Source organism: Siphateles boraxobius, unplaced genomic scaffold (genome assembly GCF_051911475.1).
Source record: "Siphateles boraxobius isolate OS27281-9 unplaced genomic scaffold, OSU_SipBor_1 5, whole genome shotgun sequence".
In the NCBI taxonomy this organism is placed as follows: Eukaryota; Metazoa; Chordata; class Actinopteri; order Cypriniformes; family Leuciscidae; genus Siphateles; species Siphateles boraxobius.
This window is the reverse complement of record NW_027509141.1, coordinates 32,542,081-32,561,365: the sequence shown is the minus strand read 5'-3', so window position 1 is coordinate 32,561,365 and position 19,285 is coordinate 32,542,081. Positions and strand designations below refer to the sequence as shown.

The window sequence follows — 19,285 nt, the reverse complement described above, 5'->3', positions numbered from 1 at the left end:
ACATAATTGGGAACATGTGCATAGGAAATGCATTCAAAACCCATTAGATTTCCTATTAAACCATATGGGTAAAAGTTCATGTCAAAATTGAGCAGGAACTTAAATGAAACAAAACTACTAAGAACTGCTTCTTAACATACAATAATTTGCTGTAATGCCCTTAAGATTAAATATATTTTCAGCTCACATTAAAAGGATTGTTCGCCCAAAAATGAAATCTGTCATCATTTATATGATAAATTTATATCTTTAACTTATGAAAAAGAAGATATTTTGAAGAATGTTGATAACCATACACGCCATTGAATTCCAAAGTATTTTCCTCAGCATCAAAATATCTTCTTTTGTGTTCAACAGAAGAAAGAAACTCATACAGGTTTGGAACAACTTAAGGGTGAGAAAATTATGACAATTTAAATTTTTTGGTGGACTATCCCTTTAATAATTCACCGAGTACGCACTGAAAGCAGGTTGTCATTTCCCATCCAACCGTATGCACAAACATGCAGTCCTAACACACACCACAGCACAGTTTCAGGTGGAGAAACGAGTTCGTTTGATGCAGAAAAAATGAGTTAAAGTTAGATTTGTTTACTCTGCGGGTTCTGGGACATTTTGACCTGGCGGATGCGTAAAACTCTCGCCAAGGTAATTCAAGTAAATGATAGCGTCACAATTCTCGTCCAAATGAACTACTTCTGTTGTTTTTTGTAAACCTCATTACAAACAGACAAAAACGTGTCAAACACTCGTGCCTAAAGTTTCAAACAAAGCGCCATTTGCCCCACTTACCAACTCCGAAAGAACTATGCGCTGCGCGTTGCGCTCCCCAAACTTTATTCCTCCAGTCTTTCCGTAGTCTCTGGGCCCGCAGAATCGATAACGCCGCATGCAAAATGTGGTTTCCCTCGTGTCAATGAATAATACGCCTCTGTCTATCAACGGCTCGCAGCAAAACCTGAGACTCCAAGCGTACAGCTGATGAATACGTCTCACTCTCTCCGATCCAGCCTCCCTTCACTCCACACTGACTTTCTGGTGTTCAGTTTCCAACATTCTCGGTCCTGCTGCCTGTCATTCACCTCCCTCTTAAAGGGAAAGCTCTTCTCTCTGGGTTTCCCTTGGTAGAAGGAAAAATGCTGGATTCCTTGAATGGGAAAAGGGAGATGCTCAGTCCATGAGTAGGCTACCTGCTGTTTCAAGTTCAGCTTTAATGTGATTTTATCCTTTTCAAATGTATCTTATATGCACACAATAACGAAAAAAATCCCCAAAATGCACACAATAACGAAAAAAACTCAGTTTTGGGGGGAAAGCATGATAACGTTTTTTTTATGAAAATTTTAATTTCAGTCAAAACCACAATATGGCTTTAGTGCTTTTTAGTGGGTCAGTTTTCAAGCCAAAGTAACTCGTTTTGATGATTTGCAATGACATGAGAGTAATTGGACATTTTTGGAGTGAATCGACACTTTAAATGCTAAATTTATTGATGTATGTTGTGTGTCTAAATAATTGAGGGGAAAACAATTCATTAGTCCAATTATTTAATTCCGAAATTCCAAAAAAGCTTTAATATTATGAGGGAAATAATGTAAAATTTGTATTTATTTATTTATTTATTAAAACAAGTGTAAAATGTGTTATGACAGAAAAATAGTGGTGTGCCATATTCATGCTTGCCAAAGCTGTAAATCCTGACACATAATACTTAAACATTTTGAGCAAACCCTCAATTAAGACCTTTCCAACAGCAGCGTCATTGTAGTAAAGTTCTCTGTAACGAGGGGCTCCATCACAGTCGCCCCACTTGTGACATTTGCACGGGGGCCCGTTAGCCAATCTGAGTTCTTCAAAGCGCTCAAGACCTGCGTTTTTATGTCTCTTTCTGTCCCCCCCCCCCCCCCCCCCCAGCACACGCACAACTAGCCATCGCAGCGCAAGGGTGAGAGCGCAAAGCCGATGTGCCATTTCTAATCCCCTCTGTTCCTGCCTTTGTGTAGTGGCCCAGCAGGAAGTAGGAGCTGGGCAGACAACAATTAACAAAAGAGCTGTGAAGAATACAATTAGCCATCAATAGGAAACCACAGGCCTTTGTGCCTGTTTCCATGGAGATGCTTGACTACCACTATTCCAGGATTACAGAACCTTACCCCCCCTCCACAACACCACCACTTCTTCAGTGTTATTTTCCACTCCGTCTTTCTTTAACCCTCTCCATCCTTCTTTTCTTCCTCTGCCTTTTATATCCACCTCTCTTTCTTTATTTCCATGTCACTCTCTTGTCACTAAGTAACTCTCGGGGCTTTAGACGAACCCTCGCACCTTTGTTCTGCTCGGAGCTTTTCAGGTCTTCTACCTGTGTGTCCCCCGCTGGGCTGAGGTGAAGGTGGCGACTTTTTTTTTTTCATTACTCTCTCCCATTTTCTTCATATGTCCAAAGGATTACCCAGAATGAAGCTTTGTACGGGGTTGAGAAAGACCCGAGCTGATGAACGCCGCCTCAGTGTTCCAGCCCTTGTGAAAAGGGTTCATGAAAAAGAAGTCTTTATTGTCCATCTGAGCACTGTACGTTTCAGCATGGACCCCGCACCCTTTATCCTGGAGTCCATAGTGTTTATTAGTGATTCATGCTGTTGTTTATCAAAGAAAAAAAGTTTTTTGTTCTAAAAACGTGTTACAAAGATTCCATTTTCGATGTGGAAACGGTAGGATTCCAAAAACGTTCCTGAAATGTTCTTCTAGCGTTCCATTTATGAATCAGAACAAATTTCTGCTAAATCGTTCAAAAACATTCTATTTATCATTCAGCATTTAAATTGAACGCAACTGTTTACTTTAAAACAGTTTACAAAGAAATTCATTCTGCTCGAGTTTTATGCATAAGGCCCCTAATGTTTAAAACGTTCAAGAAATGTTGCGCTAAGAACGTGAGAATTTTTATTAAAAGATCATATTGTTTTCTACAAACTCTGTAAAAAGTGATCAGTTCACAACTTAAAAAAGTGAATAAACTCGTTGTCTTCAATAAATAAAGTTTCCTCGCTTTTTTAAAGTTAAGTCAACTGATCACTATTTACAGTGAATTTTCTTTTAAGAATGTTGGTTTGAAACAGTAGCAAAACCTTTAGGACAAAACAAAAATACTCTAAGAAAGTACTTGAATGGAAAACTTGAGTTTAATGACACTATAGATCATAACATACTCTTAGATCGACTACAAAATTATGGTGTTCGGGGACAGGCATTACGGTGGTTTATATCGTACCTATCGGACCATTACCAGTTTTCTATTTAAACCGGGAAAAATCTAAGATACCGTCAGTAAATTAAGGAGTGCCACAAGGATCCGTGTTAGGCCCTCTGTTATTTTCAATATATATGATGCCACTTGTAAATATTATAAGAAAACATGGAATTAGTTTTCACTGTTATGCCGACTCATCATAAAGATTTTCCATAATTATTATTTTAAGAGCATTAGTTTCTAACAAGTGCACAAAAAAATACTCTAAGAAAGTACTTGAACGTAAAACTCAAGTTTAATGATAGTTTAGTATCTCTATCGCCCCCATGATGTTTACTTCAGCCACAATAACGTGACAATAAATGTTAAAGGGGAAGTTTGTATTTTCTGCACCATTAGCATCACCAAATAAAATCTAAAATCAAGTAAAGTAATACAATAAGTAATACATGTTTCCCATACAGACTGGGATGCTCAAACAAACACAGCAATGTTTCAGTGTTTTTTTAAGTAATCAACCTATGAATGGTTTTCTTGTGTACTCGCACAGAGTATGTTTCTAGATGTTGTTGGAACGCTCCCTATGTATGAGCTCCCAATGTCAGGACAGGCCTTTGTGCATCAAAAGACTGTCGAACCCAAACACTATTGCAAGCATTTCTGCAAAACCGTGGCATTTACAAATGCAAATGACTCCATAGAATGAAGACGTTAGTTCAGTCTTTTGGAACACGACCAAACGTTCTTTAGACCCCTTGTCTTCATTATAACACAGCCTGCCTGTCAGGCCTGTAAGAATCACTTGGTATTCTCTGCGCTACACACTATGGCAATTAGGCAATCATTGTGACTAATAAGAATAATCTCACATTGTGGTTGCAAAAATGGCATACATTATAAAAAGAACTTTGGGAGCGGATATGCCTGTTTTCTGTCTTCCTGTTTGCTTGTGCGTTGCTGTGCTGTTTTACCCCCCCAACTCGCCTATTGAAGATCTTTATCTTCATCAACACATGAAAGTGTGTCTCATTTAAAGCATTATTAAAAATGTGATTAATTTTCTTTGTTTTCCCACTGAACAGACCCGATTATCTGTAGATATTTTGTTTAAGATACATGTTTTTGTGCTTGTTTTCAATACATGTGAATGATTAACTGATTAGAAGATGCTGATTTTGGCAGTACACTGTTTTACCACAGTATTTCAGTGAACATTCAGAATGCATATTTTGTTAATTTAAAAAAAATGCTTTGTTAATGAGACAAAACATATTGAATTGATTAATTTAGGTTCCCAATGAGTGATTTACTTTTGAACCTTTGACATTTTATGGATTATCTAGGCCACCAAACCAATCGTGCCTGTTCAATGTGGCGGGAGTGTGGAGTTGTGGGAGAACGACATAAACCACCATGAAATGATTATTTTCCTTTGCAACTGCTATCTGCGCTGTTTACTCTCCAACCAAAATGGCATTTTTGTCTATGTATGCATTTCGCAAAAACCAATGTGTCCTCATAAAAAAAGTGCACAAAATGTTGATGGGGAAATAATACTGAGCCAGATAGTCACTCAAACCGCATGGGAGGGTACCAGGGTGATATAGAACAGCAAACATGACAGATACACGTCTAAAAACACAAATGCGATAAGGTCAAGCGTATTATTTCTGAGAATTATCGGAAAGCCGCAACCCGTTCCGATTCCTTTTTCGTTGATATCAGGCAACAAACGTGTTTGTTTGTGTGAAACAGGCTGCAAAACATTCCTTTTTGACCGCAAACGATCTGTGAAATCACAAGAATTAGGTCTGCACAACCTAATTGAGGTAAAAGCAATAGCGAAAAAGCAGCAGGTGGTTTGAGAACCAAAATATTTGAGTGGCAAGTTAGGCCTTGTTTATTTTCAGGCCAATTACCAGCTTTTTGTGCAACTTGGCTTTCATCAAATATCTCGCACCGGAACAAAATGGGCTGAGAGGCACCAAGTATATCTGATGGTGCTTTCAGGCTTTCGGCCTGATTCTGTTTCGATGTGCCAGAATTCTCTCTCCAAACCGGAGGATATGGGCGAAGGGCATTAACCTCGCCTGTTTCACGTATACTTGTTTGGATCTCACATTTTACCATGAAAAACTCTACAGAAACGAACATCACAGCTCTGCAGAGAACTAAAGCAAAATACACAATTAATTACAAAAAGGAGTCCAGTATGTATGACAGAAAAGATATTGCACATGTAAATATCGCCATCTCTACACATAATGCAAACAAGCTGCAAAGAGGCTGTTGACAAAATTATTTGCATTTAAAATTTTATTAGAATAGGCTAGTTCATGTACAAGTGAGAATTCTGTTATTATTTATTCACCCTCATGCTGTTACAAACCTGTAATTTTTTCTGTGAGATTTAAAATAAAACTGGTGTGCTTACATCTGGCAATCAATTATATCAAACTTGCTATGGTGCTTCAAATTGTATTTGTTTTCCTCAATACAAATCAATATGGTTTCAAAAGATTTGAAATTAGTGCACAAGTCATATAGACTGTTTTATTGATATACTTTGATAGTGTTTTTATATTTTCATTTTTGGAGCTTGACATACATTTTTTTTTATGCATTTCGTAGATGCACTATCCAAATCAAATGACAATGCGTTCAAGCATTTCTTTTTCCGTGCGCACACTCCATGGGAATCAAACCCATGGCCTTGGCATATGCTCTACCGTTTGAGGTACATGAGTGCAGGGCAGATAATGAGCTGAAACCAATCTTTTAAAATTGGCATGCTTGTATCCAGAATAAGTGATATCATACTTGCTATGGTGATTCAATCTTTTCCACTTACAATAGGGCTTGCGAAGATGTGAGATGTAGCGCACAAGTTGCATGGACTGTTTTTGCACAACTTTTAAAATGTATTTTGATATTTTTGGAGCTTGACAGACATGCTTTTATCCCCCAAAAAACTGGTATTGCATTTAAGTATTTATTTTTTCAGTGCATGCATTCCCTGGGAATTGAACCCATGACCCATGAGATTCTTTAAATAAGTCTTTGCTTGTGTGTCATAAAAAAAGGCATTGGTTTGGGACAATATTGCATTTTAAACCACAATGCAAGCCTATCAAGACCATAGGTGTGTTCCATTCGACTGTAAGTGGAGTGCTAAGTGGACTTCACAGGGTATTTCACAATCTTAAGTGAGATTTCAATCCGGAGGGATGCCCTGTAAATGGCATAGGGGATACCTCAATACATCACTCGATACATCACCATTGCGGCCTATAGATAATGTGTTTTGTATATGGATTTTAAATTTTGAAGTAAATTATTATGTCTATTTATGTTATATCATAATCTGCGTGACCCAGTCATTGCTTTTCTTTGATGATGTTGCAGCAGGGCGTTCCAAATGTCAGTTCACTTCAACATATATCCCAGATTCAGGGAGTAGGGAGCAGTGAACACTGCATAGGGAACCTGTAAATTGGAGCGCACCTCATGATGCCCACCAGGACTGCAAACTGCACTAGTGGTAAGCGCACACACGCACACACACACACACACACACACACACACACACACACACACACACACACACACACACACACACACACACACACACACACACACACACACTCACACACACACACACACACGCAGTGCATGTCAAATTGGCGTTGCATTCTAGTCTGCCTAGAGATTCCAGCTCTGGCTATTTCCAATTTGCCGTGGTAAACCCAGGTGACAAGGCACAAGTTATGCCCCACTCCCCCCTTTTCTCCGTTCAGAGGCCTGTCTGCTCCAAAACCACCCACATTTCTACTTTAGCGCTTGTGCAAAAAAAAACAACAGTAACGAGAATAAAAGGCCAGCTCACGGCAGGGGCTGAAGGGAATATTGGCAGTGCCGCACACAAAGGCGGCCCTGAAAATAGCCCCCTAGCACAATGAAACCTGCCACTCTGTCTATGAGATAATGTCTAATTGAAAACAGTGCCGCCATTGTGCCGCTGTCACCGGCCTATTGTCCAAAGCCTACCCCCCCTCCTTCTCCGCACACACTTTTTTTTCCATTGACGCGGCGCGATTGTTCCCTGCCATTGTGGCACCCGCACCCCTCACTCTCTCTCTCTGTATTGTTATAATTTCATTACTCGTTTGTTTTTTGTTCCACATCTCCTTTTGCTCCCCTGCAGGTCTTTTGTTCGGTACATTTAGGCACTTCATATTGAATTGCCAACACACTGTGTGTGTGTGTGCGTGTGTGTGTGTGCGTGTGCGTGTGTGTGCGTGTGTGTGCGTGTGCGTGTGTGTGCGTGTGCGTGTGTGTGTGTGTGCGCGTGCAAAAGTCTTTGATAAAAAATACTGCCATGACAGGTGGAAAGTGACTGAAATTTTAGCAAATATAAGTGAGAAGTTTAAAGAGTGAGAGTTATTTGTTTACTACAGAAAGAGCAACAACAAATTAAATTCCAAAAACGCACTAAATTACATAAGTGTCACTTTGTACTCTGTTTGTTTAGGGTCATTTTAAAACTGGTGCCTGTAGGGTCCCTCATTTACATATGTGCGAATGATGACTTTAACAATGGCTAGCTGATGCCAAGTTTCACTATGTGTCATAGAAGGCATCATCCAAAAATCCCTTTTTTCCCTCCCTTTTGTTTGTTTAGCATTTCTTTTCCTAATAAGGATTTGAACAAAAAAGGGAAGATACAGAAACAAAAGTAATCATGTCCCAAACATGTAGGCCTATATATTTATATAACTTATTTAAAGAAATTATTTATGAAACACACCTTGCATTTTGATGACCTTGAACACAGTTAATAATGTTTCATTAAAATTTTAAATTTTTTAAATTAAGAAGGCATAATTATATCCAAATAATATATTTAAAATTTCATTATTTTAGATTGAGATTAAAATGTAATTGAAAACATTATGTATCTCAGAATGTTTAAAAATCATCTTTTCACAATGGAAAGGAACGTTTTTCTTTGAATCACAATTACTGCTAAGAACATGCTATTGCTTTCATGTTATCTGTTTTACACTTGTATAACTGCTGAAAAGATTACATAGAAAAGTTTACTGCAAACTTCACCCATTCACCAACAGTCCCTTGATGCCCTCTATCATCACTGATGATCTGATGATGATGATACATCAAAATGTCCGAAGCTTGTTCATTATTTATTTGCACAAAGCCTGGCCTGATTTGGACCCTTTTTCTCTTACACTCAGAGTCTGGACCTTTGCCCAACGGTGCCATGTCCATTTCAGCCAAATTGAGTCACAATGAAAAAGGCTACAAATGTTTCCTTGGGTGAAAATGAGAAACAAAAGCCCTTATCGGACTTGCATATTATTGTACGTGTTAATAGGAGAAAAATGGAGGTATTATGCATTACGACCACACTGTTAAAACAAGATAAGCAACATGTTCACAGGTCACTGCCTGTGCGCTCAGAGAATGCTTTGGTGGAGTGTCACCTTCATGTAAACAGCATTTGCAGGGTTTTTTTTTTTTTTTCCCCTATTAACAAGGAAGGTATTTTTTTTTGTTCTGAAGGTTATACGTCAACAACCTACAAGTCTTTGATAAATAGGACTATGAAATATGTTTTAAAATAATATATGAAGTTATTCAAATAAAATTGTTCTAATTTTCAACAAATGTTTTGATTCATTTAAAGTAATAAAACATCTCTTTACTTGGTATGAAGTAAAAAATGATCTAATATTTTTAAGAGACTTACTGACCTTGACATATGTCTGGGGGTTTACATTATATCATTTTCAGTTAATAAAACAAGTTCTTTAGTTCACTTAATTATTTCAATAACTGATCTCCGGCCTTATCAAATCATTATCTTGAAACGGAAACAGACTGGTTTATCAGAAATATAAGTGCCATTTCTCATACATCTTTTTTTTTTTTTTTTTATTACAAAAGATTAATTTACTTCTTAATCCACTTTCCCAGGTTTACGATTCTTGTTTGAGCTATTTTTATCTTTACATGAAGTATTTTCATCCTCGGTTCAGAACAATGAAAACAAATAGGCCATCACTCTTTCTAGACAGAGAGGATGGCAGTCAGATAAATTACCCAAAGTCTTTTTTAAATCACTTTTTAATGTGATTGTTCGGATACGAACGCAAACACTATCCTTACAGTGAACAAAAACAACATCAGTGCACAAATGTGAGTGAACCAGACATCAGGGATTGATGGCGATGGATGTTGAGGGCAATGAAAGCATACAGATTGAACCTGTCTGGACGGAGCCGAGGTAGGAGACAGGTCGGATCGGGGGAAGGGAGAACAAAGGACACGCTCACAACAATCTCTCCCGCAGGAACAGGAAGGCCCCTCGGGAGCTCCCGGATGCCAATCTGACCTGGGCAGTGTTTCCGACGGCTAAACCCAGCAAGGGTCGACCTGCCTGCATAGCCGGACGGTCACGGCAGAAATGGACTGTCTATTTGTTTTTTGTTGCCTGGGTGGGAAGTGCAGGTTTTTACTGTAGGGTGGGATTTGCATAATATAAGGAAACTGTGTGTCATTAAGTGTAGAAGTGTGCTTGGAAGAGTATGACCGGAAAACCACAGTGGCCACATGACCTCTAGAGATCTAAAAATTGATGAAAAGGAAAAATGATTTTACGTGTCACCTTAATTATTTTAGTACGTCAAGTTCAACTAAAAGAAATAGAGAAATTTTGCCTTGGTAACACACTTTTAAAAAATCTGTTACATTTTTTTCATTTACACCAAAAATTCACAAACTGTGCACACTATACACATAATGCAGATAAATTAAGAGTAGGCCTATGCAATTCCAAACAAGAACAAATAGTAGGGTTGTATTTTTATCCATTGGGATTTGATTGGATTGTGAAAAGGCCTAAGACACCGGCTGAAAAGCAAAGTCATTCAATAAAAACAAGTTATTATTTTGATGAGCAAAATCAAAGAGTTTTTCCCTGTTAGAATAATGTGCACCAATAAATTGTTTACAATAATACCATGAGTGTGTATTAAAGGGATAGTTCACAGAAAAATTTAAATTCTGTCATCATTTATTCACCCCCATGTCATCCCAAACCTGCAAGACTTTCGTTCATCTTCAGAATACAAATTAAGAACTTTTTGATGAAATCATCTAAAGCTATCGTGTCTCTTCAGTAAATTTGGACCAAACCCCTCACCACATATGGATTAGTTTTATGATCCCTTTATGAACTTTTCATAGTAGTTGCGTCAATGGAGGGACAGAAATCTCTCAGATTTCATCAAAAGATCTTCATTTGTGTTCCGAAGATGAACGACATTCTTACGGGGCTGGAACAACATGAGGGTGAGCAAATCATGACAGAATTTATTATTATTATTATTATTTTGGTGAACTAACCCTTCAAGATTTTGCGCAGTTTTGGGAATTCTCGACACTTTCGTATGAAAAAGACAGCAAAATACCTAAACTCGCGCAGTTTTGAGCATGTAGGCCTACCTTTAAAAGCCCCCCGGCGAAGATGCACCGATATATTCACAAGGGGATTGACTTTATGCAACATTACTGTGGTTGAACCCACAGTGAACGACTAAAAGCGTGTGGTCGCAGTTATGAAGTGAGCTTAAAGTCTCTGGAGTCAGCAACTGACTTCCTCCCGATGAGCTTCACGCCTGCATCTGGTTCTCCGGCTCTGAGACACGCAAAGCTCTTACTCGTGATTTAGATACCGCTTCCTCCACAGGTTTGGCAGAGAGTCCCTATCTATAGCTCACCAACCACTGCCTCAGATTTCAAAGTACAGCTCTCCTGCTCTCTGGCAAACCCATATGAGCACTGCTGACTTGATGCTGTTTTCATATTTCCAGATTTGTATCAAACTTCCCCTTGAGGAAGAAAACCGTTATTGAAATCTGCTGTAGGCTTAAAATTAGCTATTGTGTTTTTCGAGGGAGGCAAAAACAAAACGGGGTATTTGAAACTATAGCCTACTGCAACACAACAGCGTTTTTAGATAAAGAAATATGCAAATGTATTTATCTCTTGAACAATCTTTACATATGGATTAAACATGGCTTTGCTGCGCATATCCTACGACTTTATAACTGCATATGTGTTGTAATTGTTTTAAACATTGCTGTTTTTATTTTATTTCTTTTGTATAGTCTAGTTGTTTAGAACCTTGAAAAGCAATATAGTGAGGAATATTATATTAAATAATTTTGTTTAGCCAAAAATAAAAGGACCAACAAGTTTCAAACTTCTCAGCAAGTTATCTTAGGAACTTATTTCGGCCACAGAATTTAAAAAAATGTTCTAAAAAAGGGAACTACGATACTTTATCTCTCAATTCTGATTTTTTTTGTCGGACTTAATATCTTACAAAAATACATAATTGTGAGAAAGTGTCAATTGCACTTTTTATTTTTTACTCAGTGGCGGAAGCAAGCTACAGCTTTTCTATATAGGCTAGCCTATAATCTTACTATAATAAAATCACCTGCTGTGTAGGCCTACTTTTAATAGCTAGCTGTTTTGGTTAAAAGGCTGTTAACCCATTTAGTCCCACACGTAACATTTGTGACCAAAATTGACTTTTGAGTGGTCAGGTATTGCAGTTTGTATCATTGGGCTGTGCGAGTAAAATACAATACTGTGCTCACTTCGACATTTGAACATAAACACTAAGCGTATCTGAAGTAATATAAAAAGCAACAAAAAATTGTTTTTTCATTTTTAAAAAGGTGTACAAAATGCCACAAGTAACATCTTACATAGACAATTCTCAATATTAAAAATCAGCCCAGAGACAAACTAATGTACTGCCCTCTAGTGGTTACATGGTAAACTGCAGACAGGAGTCAAATAGGAGTTTGCATTTTTTTTTTAAATTAAAAAATTACTTCCAACAACTATTAAAATGGATGTATTTTTAAATAATATAAGCAACATAGAACTATGTCCATGAGCAGTCCTGCTTGAGTGCACAAAAACACTACAGTTCGAAGGTCTGGGGTCAGATGTTTAAAAAAAATAAGAAACTATTCTTTTTTTTTTTCAGCAAGCGTGCATTAAACCGAACAAAAGTGGCGTTTGTGTTACAAAATATTTCTATTTAACATGAATGCCGTTTATTCGTCAAATCCTGAAATCCACAAATATATCAGGCAGTACAACTTTTAAACAAACATTGATAATCAAAAATGTTTCCTGAGCAGCAAATCAGCATATTTTAATGATTTCTGAAGGATCATGGGACACTGAAGACTGGAGTAATGATGCTGAAAATTCAGCTTTGTCATCACAGTAAAAAAAATATATATATTTTTTTTACTGTATTTCTGATCAAATCAATGCAGCCTTGGTGAGCATAAGAGACTTTCAAAATATAATTCTTACCAACCCCAAACTTTTGAAAGTAATAATTTTCAACCTGATGAACATATGCTAATGGTCAAAAGAGCATATTATAAGAATTTTCATAGAGAAACTTGACTTTATATGGTAGACCAAAACTCAATATTGTAAATAAATTTTAATTTCAACACTTAGCCCAGGCTTCATAAAAAAGTAGTCTGAAATAGAGAAAAGAAAAGGTTTATTTGGGGAAAATTAGAATCATGTGTTCACAATTGCAAGCATGGGTCAACAATCCAAATATTGACAAATGAAAACAAAGTAAAACCAACAATCTAACAGCAAACAAGTGATATCCAGATGAACTCCTAACAGACGATCAAATGGCCACACTCTGCAGCAATGTGATGTTGTCTCCTTTCAACATAACCCGTCCTATCGGAGAGAAAACATTTTTTTTTTTTTTCAAACCTTATCTTATTTACTTCAAGTGAACTTTATTTCTCTGAAAAGCATAACTCTCCACCGTCGCAAAATTCACACTTACCCAGGGGCTTCCTGTTCTTGGTCTTCATGTGAACCTCCTCTGCATCATCCAAAACCAAATTCATGTACTCATCGAATCCCTTGAAACATAAAAGAAAACATCTAAGAGTTACTTTATTTACATAGATTATATCTGCAAGATATTGTTTCACAAGTTCATCTGTAACAGATTAAAATGAGCAGAGTGGAGAGAATGAGATGTGTTAAAATAGTTCATAGATTTTCTGTCCCCCCATTGACATCTTGACAGAGCGGTTTAGTCCAAATTTTCTGAAGAGACTCTTATATGATGAACAGATTGAATTCAGGGTTTTATTCACATATAAACATTGATCAACTCACACATCAGTTGTGGTAAACGGAAGCTCAAGCATGTTCTCTTGACGTGAGAGAACCAATGAGGTTCATTCTCGTGTTACGCAGTAGGGATGCCAGGAAAAATTCTCCTCACGATAAGAATTAGTATTCTCGCGATAATAACGATAAAGCATAGTTGATGACGGTAACGTATTCGCAGATCATGCACATGGCGAAGGCAGACGTGAAGCTGAAGCGGAGTTTATCGTTAAACAAGGAACTACCTCAACAATCTGGAACTGGTACACCCAGATATATTTTCACTCGCCCGTCTCACCGAACACTGACTGAGTGCTTGAGTTCGCTCTCCGTCAAGCGACCCATAAAGCGCACTATTTCAGTTCGTCTCAATGAATGCACAGTGTATTTGACGCACAGTAAACGCACTAGTGTGAGGCGCCCGGTTTGCTGTGAGGCGAGCGCTCCGTGTTTCTCACACACTCGAAGAGAGAGCGAGAGTCTTGCATACCAAGCAGAATTGACGTGCTACTAGACATGTGCCGGTATTCGGTACTGCGATAAATCGCAGATAATGAATATGCACGATATTGTTATCGCGGGCACTTAAAAATCCTGTGAAAAATAATAGATCCGAATTTAGATATTTACAAACGCGCATTAGCTTATTTTCCATCAACCGTTTAAAAAAAAACACTGCGTATATGCTGCGCAAAACACATGCACACTCTGATGTAAACAATCCCCACATTTATTAGCACTGTATGCATGCGGCGCAGTGTGCACTCTAGTCTAATGTAAACAGTCCTCACATGGAGAACAAGCATGGCGGAAGGAAAAACGCTGCCGACGATTTATCCCTCTTCTAAAAGTCAGGGCTGCCAAGTAGGGTTGGGCGGTATTAAGGTAATACCGTATACCGCGGGATCTTAAAATAGCATCGGTATCAGTTTCAATACCGTCATTACCGGCACTTATATATAATATATAAATATAATTTATTCAATGCCTAAAAATGCTTATGTAGTTGTCATCAAGTGACAGTGTGGAGGAGAAAGAGAGAGAGAGAAGGGAGAGGCAGTAAATACTGATGCAATTGTTAAATGTTGCAATAAAAAAGGTGTCCGCGAGAGATGGAAACACCTCCAACCTAATGTCGCATCTCCGAAACAACCACCCACTCACTGCTGCGAGGATGCATTTTACCCCGAGTTCATTAAATAAGCGCATTAGTTTATATTTGTTAAAATGTCATAATGTTGTTGTTTTTTTACGTTGATAATGAAAACTGAATAGCACGAGTAAGATGGGATGCATCGGGAGTCAGACATTGACCACTTAATTAAGTTTCATTTTGTAAAAGGCCTTTCTTTAAAGTGAATTTTTGTTTTGTATAAATTGTATCTTAATTTTAATATTTTTTTTATCAACCAATTGCCTGGATTTAATAAAGCCTGGATTTAATAAATTAGAATCAAATATAGCAGACAACATAATCATGACATGATCGTGCGCTGGCACGCCGCGGTCACTTGCATTGAAATCTCATCATAAATTAACCGAAACTCAGTGTATGTCTCACAGACATGACAGATAGGCCTATATCTAAATAAAGCTTGAAATTTCATTAAACAAAACAATTCAAAACAAAAAGAAATAGGCCACTCGCTGATTATTTGATCCATGATGTGCATTTCTCTCTATCAGTGTTCATACGGAAATGGAGATCATCAAATTCATTAAACGAAACTATTCAAAACGAAAAGAAATAGGCTAGCCTACTCTCTGATTATGTAATCCATGATGTGCATTTCTCTCTATCGTTCACTATGGAGATGGCGATTCGTCAATTTCTTTAAACGAAACAATTCAAAAGGAAAAGAAATATAGGCAGCATACTCTCTGATTAATCCAGGATGTGCATTTCTCTCTATAGGCGCGTTCACTACGGAGATATCAATCGTCAATTTCTTTAAACGAAACAATTCAAAACGAAAAGAAAAAGGCTAGCCTATACCTTCTGATTATGTAATCCATGATTTGCATTTCTCTCTATATATGCGCGTTCACTAGGAGATGGCGATCGTCAACTTAATCTTTGCAGCACTGACAGAAAAGTTGTATTAATAAAAATCAATGGACGCGTGTCACCGGATTTACAAATGCACTTCTTGCTTGTTAATTTAATTTAAATTAATGAATATAATGAATACTTTAATTGTCATAATTAAAATAATTGAATATTATTAAGTGTCCCATTTTTGCTCATTTATAAATAGTATTTATATCCACCACCCCCTCAGCACCTGGGTTAAAAAATTATTTGGCGCAACCATATTATAACGGCCCACGCATTAAAAATAGTCGAGTCTAAATAGGGCTCCGGCTCATAATTACATTTAATGCCGTCAGCCGGGATCAGACACAACGTGCACGGGTTGGCCTTGATTTTTGTTTTGGTTTTTTTTTGCTCGATCTGGTATTCAGTTTCTGAACGGTGTAGGCACAAGCAACAGTTTGGTGACGCTGTCTAAGACTTATGTCATAATTTTTAATTAGTCACGGTAATTCCGTAAACCCCGGTAAAATAGGGAGGAGGTTTGACGTATCAAAATTTGGATACCGCCCAAGCCTAATGCCAAGACTCACGCAATCGACACTTTTCACACGCTCTCACACTACACATCCATTTTTTCACACAGAGAAAAATCGCGGCGCAAAGAGGACACTGACACTGACAGACTAGACAGAGCAGGTTACTTCTGATATGAAAAAATTCTCGGCTCTCAGATTCTGTCCATTTTATTTTGAAATTCAGACAATAAATCCTGTTTTGGCGCTTGTAAATGTGACGTGACAGATCGCTGTAGCGCCATCATTTCAAGTAGACCATTATCTGTTACTTTTTATTTAAAGATACAGTACAACTTACCGAAAGATATATATGCCTCATACATAATATCGATCGATCAGTGTTTTTCAACCATGAAAAGAGATCAATAAAACTGCAGGAGAACAATATTGTCACAGAAAGTTACATTTACCTCAGGAAAGCCATTTAATTACCAGCACGTTAGTTGACTAGAAAAAAATAGCTATAGAGAGGAGTATTTTGCTAAATATGTGCACTATCTTACATATTTATTATATTTTTACTTTATCATTACATAATTGTTATTATAATGAAAACCGCATATTTAATTTGTTAAATTTTTAACCTTTAATAATACCAGCTGATAGGGCTCTCAGTATGTTTTCAGCATTTCTTGAGAAAAATTAACATGTAGGTTATCTACTGTAGCCTACCTAATATTTATCCAAATGAGTCAATATTATTTGAAATCAAATCAAGAATTGAACTGAAATCGTGAAAATTGTGTTAAGCAATAATACAAACAGTAGCCTACCAGTCATTGCACCATGTAAACATTGTAACATGTTGTCTCTAAATGTTTTGACAATCACAATTACACCTATTGTGATGCAATTTGTTTTTTTTTAATTGTAGTAGTATTATCTCATCAGTATTATTGTTAGTTTTTTTTACATTTCAAACTTGTAATTGCTTTAAATTATTAATGTGTGATGTTCTTCAGTACAGTTGTACTATTTAAACATGATCTGCACTTTTACAGAAGAAACGTATGCAACTTTTAAATTTCTGCAAGGGCTGGTGTTTGGATTTTTACTCTTTTTTTACTTATTTTATGTAATTGCTATATAATAGGAGCCTTTTTGATGATGGGTACGTTTTACTTTAGATTAGATCCATGTTGGTGTTTCTGAGGCTCTCAAGAATGTATGCAGCCTTCACTTGTAGCCAAAAACAGTAGTGAATGGTACTATAATTTATATCGTCATTGATATCGTTATTGCAATAAATACCAGAAAATATTGTGATATATCTTTAAGTCTGTATCATTCATCCCTATTACACAGCACGTTTGAGCTTCAGCAAGAACCAATGAGGTTTGTTCTCGCGCATAAACCAGGTTTGGTTGAGCTTCTGTTTGTTCGCTGATCAATGTTTTCATAATAAATGAATAAAAGCCTAAATTGAATCTGTTCATCATATAAAGCGATCGAGTCTCTTCAAAATGTTTAAATTTTGAACCGACAAAGTGGTAGTTGCGTAGCTGTCAGTGGAGGGACAGAAAGCTCTCAGATTTGATCAAAAAGATCTTCATTTCTGTACAGTAAGTCATGGTAATGACAGAATTTTCATTTTTGGGCGAACTGTCCCTTTAAAAGTAAATTTGAGACGTGTTGTTTTTACTCACAATGATGCAACCCTCTATCCGCATGTTGACCTGTTCGTAGAGCCATACCTGGATTCGGGAACGCTGCAGTGAAGGGAATACATATTAGTAACTAATTTACATTTTGTCTTCCTGGCAAGGCAAGGCAAGTTTATTTATATAGCACATTTCATACACAGTGGTAGTTCAAAGTGCTTTACATAGAAGAAATTAAAATAATCAAAAGAAATCAGAATTATTAAAAGTTTAGAATAAAAAAATAAATACAGTACAAACAGTCACAAAGGTAATTCAAAGTGCTGTACATAAGAGTAAATTAAAATAATCAAAAAAATCAGGATAATTAAAACAGGAATATCCATAAGTATTCCTGGAGTATCATGTGGTAAAATGTCTTCCATATGTAAGATTGTTTATGCCACACAACAAAATATAAAATAGGTAATCGTAACTTTTTCATCTTGCATTTCAGAATTGCAAGGAAAACTAACAATTACCTTTATTATTTTATAATTACGTGGCTTAAACAAGTTTCTGTAAGAAAGACACCATTTCCAAAAAACAAAACAATTATAACTATAACTTAATCAATCCATCATACAGCATTAGTGGTGGATTTAAATATATCGCTGAAGGTAATGTTGTCCAGACAAAACAAAAAAAGTGTCAATGCTTCACAAATAATAATAATTAAATAAAAATATGGAAGAGAAAACAAAAACTTGGGTCAATCACTTGCCTAAAATATATATATAATGAGAGAGATAGATAGAGAGAGAGAGAGAGAGAGAGAGAGAGAGAGATTTTAAATGTACATTGTCAAATTAAATTAGAACTTACATTCTGAAGATACCTGAAAATAAGGTTCTGATTGTGCCATTAAGGAAAAAATATATAAACCTAATAACATTATATTGTCATCCTAAATATGAATCTAATCATTTTAAAAGCATTTTTCATTCATTTGTAGCTAATCAACAGGACCAACACAAAACTAATGCAAACATCTCGTAAATTGATCACAAATCCTGCATTCTTAAAGCCATATATAGTTATATAATACATAATCAATAAAAATTATTAATATTATAAAATCAAAATATATCAATACAAAGGAAATAAGCCGATGCAGTTCTGCGGTCTTAAAGGATACAATGGGCTGCACCATAACCTTCTGAACCTTCTGTCCTTGTCCTCTGTACGCCATTCTTCCCAATAATATTCAGATATTATTAGAAGAGGTGATCAATGTACAATTAAACGTAATGTTTTTTGGCGCGGCAACGAAAATCTCACGTTGGTTGATGGTGTTTCAATGGCGGCGCACTTCCGGAAACGGAATGACGCAGACAAAATAAGTCGTTGATTATATGTATCGCTGCTTGTGGCCGGGAGAGACATTACAGACAGGTGGATTCAAATCAATGATTCAAATACATTACAATAATAATTATAATAAATAAATAAAAACACATACACACAAATATGTCCGGTTGTGCAATAATACACAATTTTCACCATTTTAAATCCGCTT

The 19,285-nt window shown here is 36.7% G+C and overlaps 2 protein-coding genes across 3 annotated transcripts in view; both read right to left on the bottom strand.

Annotated features, from left to right (window-relative positions):
• sox13 (SRY-box transcription factor 13) overlaps nt 1–1,127 on the bottom strand; it is a 30,806-nt gene extending 29,679 nt beyond the window's left edge. The window contains exon 1 of one of the 2 annotated variants that reach the window (XM_077203967.1): nt 793–1,127. The gene's annotated coding sequence lies outside the window, so the exon portion shown is untranslated. The remainder of the gene's footprint in view (nt 1–792) is intronic. The other variant, XM_077203969.1, reaches the window with a different exon arrangement.
• An 11,728-nt stretch (nt 1,128–12,855) lies between these two features.
• snrpe (small nuclear ribonucleoprotein polypeptide E) lies at nt 12,856–19,091 on the bottom strand. The gene is made up of 5 exons (XM_077204337.1): nt 18,905–19,091; nt 18,592–18,618; nt 17,773–17,835; nt 13,179–13,257; nt 12,856–13,066 (listed from the first exon to the last, which is right to left on the bottom strand). Exons 1-5 carry the CDS (start codon nt 18,956–18,958, stop codon nt 13,011–13,013), a joined length of 279 nt encoding a protein of 92 aa, XP_077060452.1. The 5' UTR covers nt 18,959–19,091; the 3' UTR covers nt 12,856–13,010.
• Between the last annotated feature and the right edge of the window lie 194 nt (nt 19,092–19,285).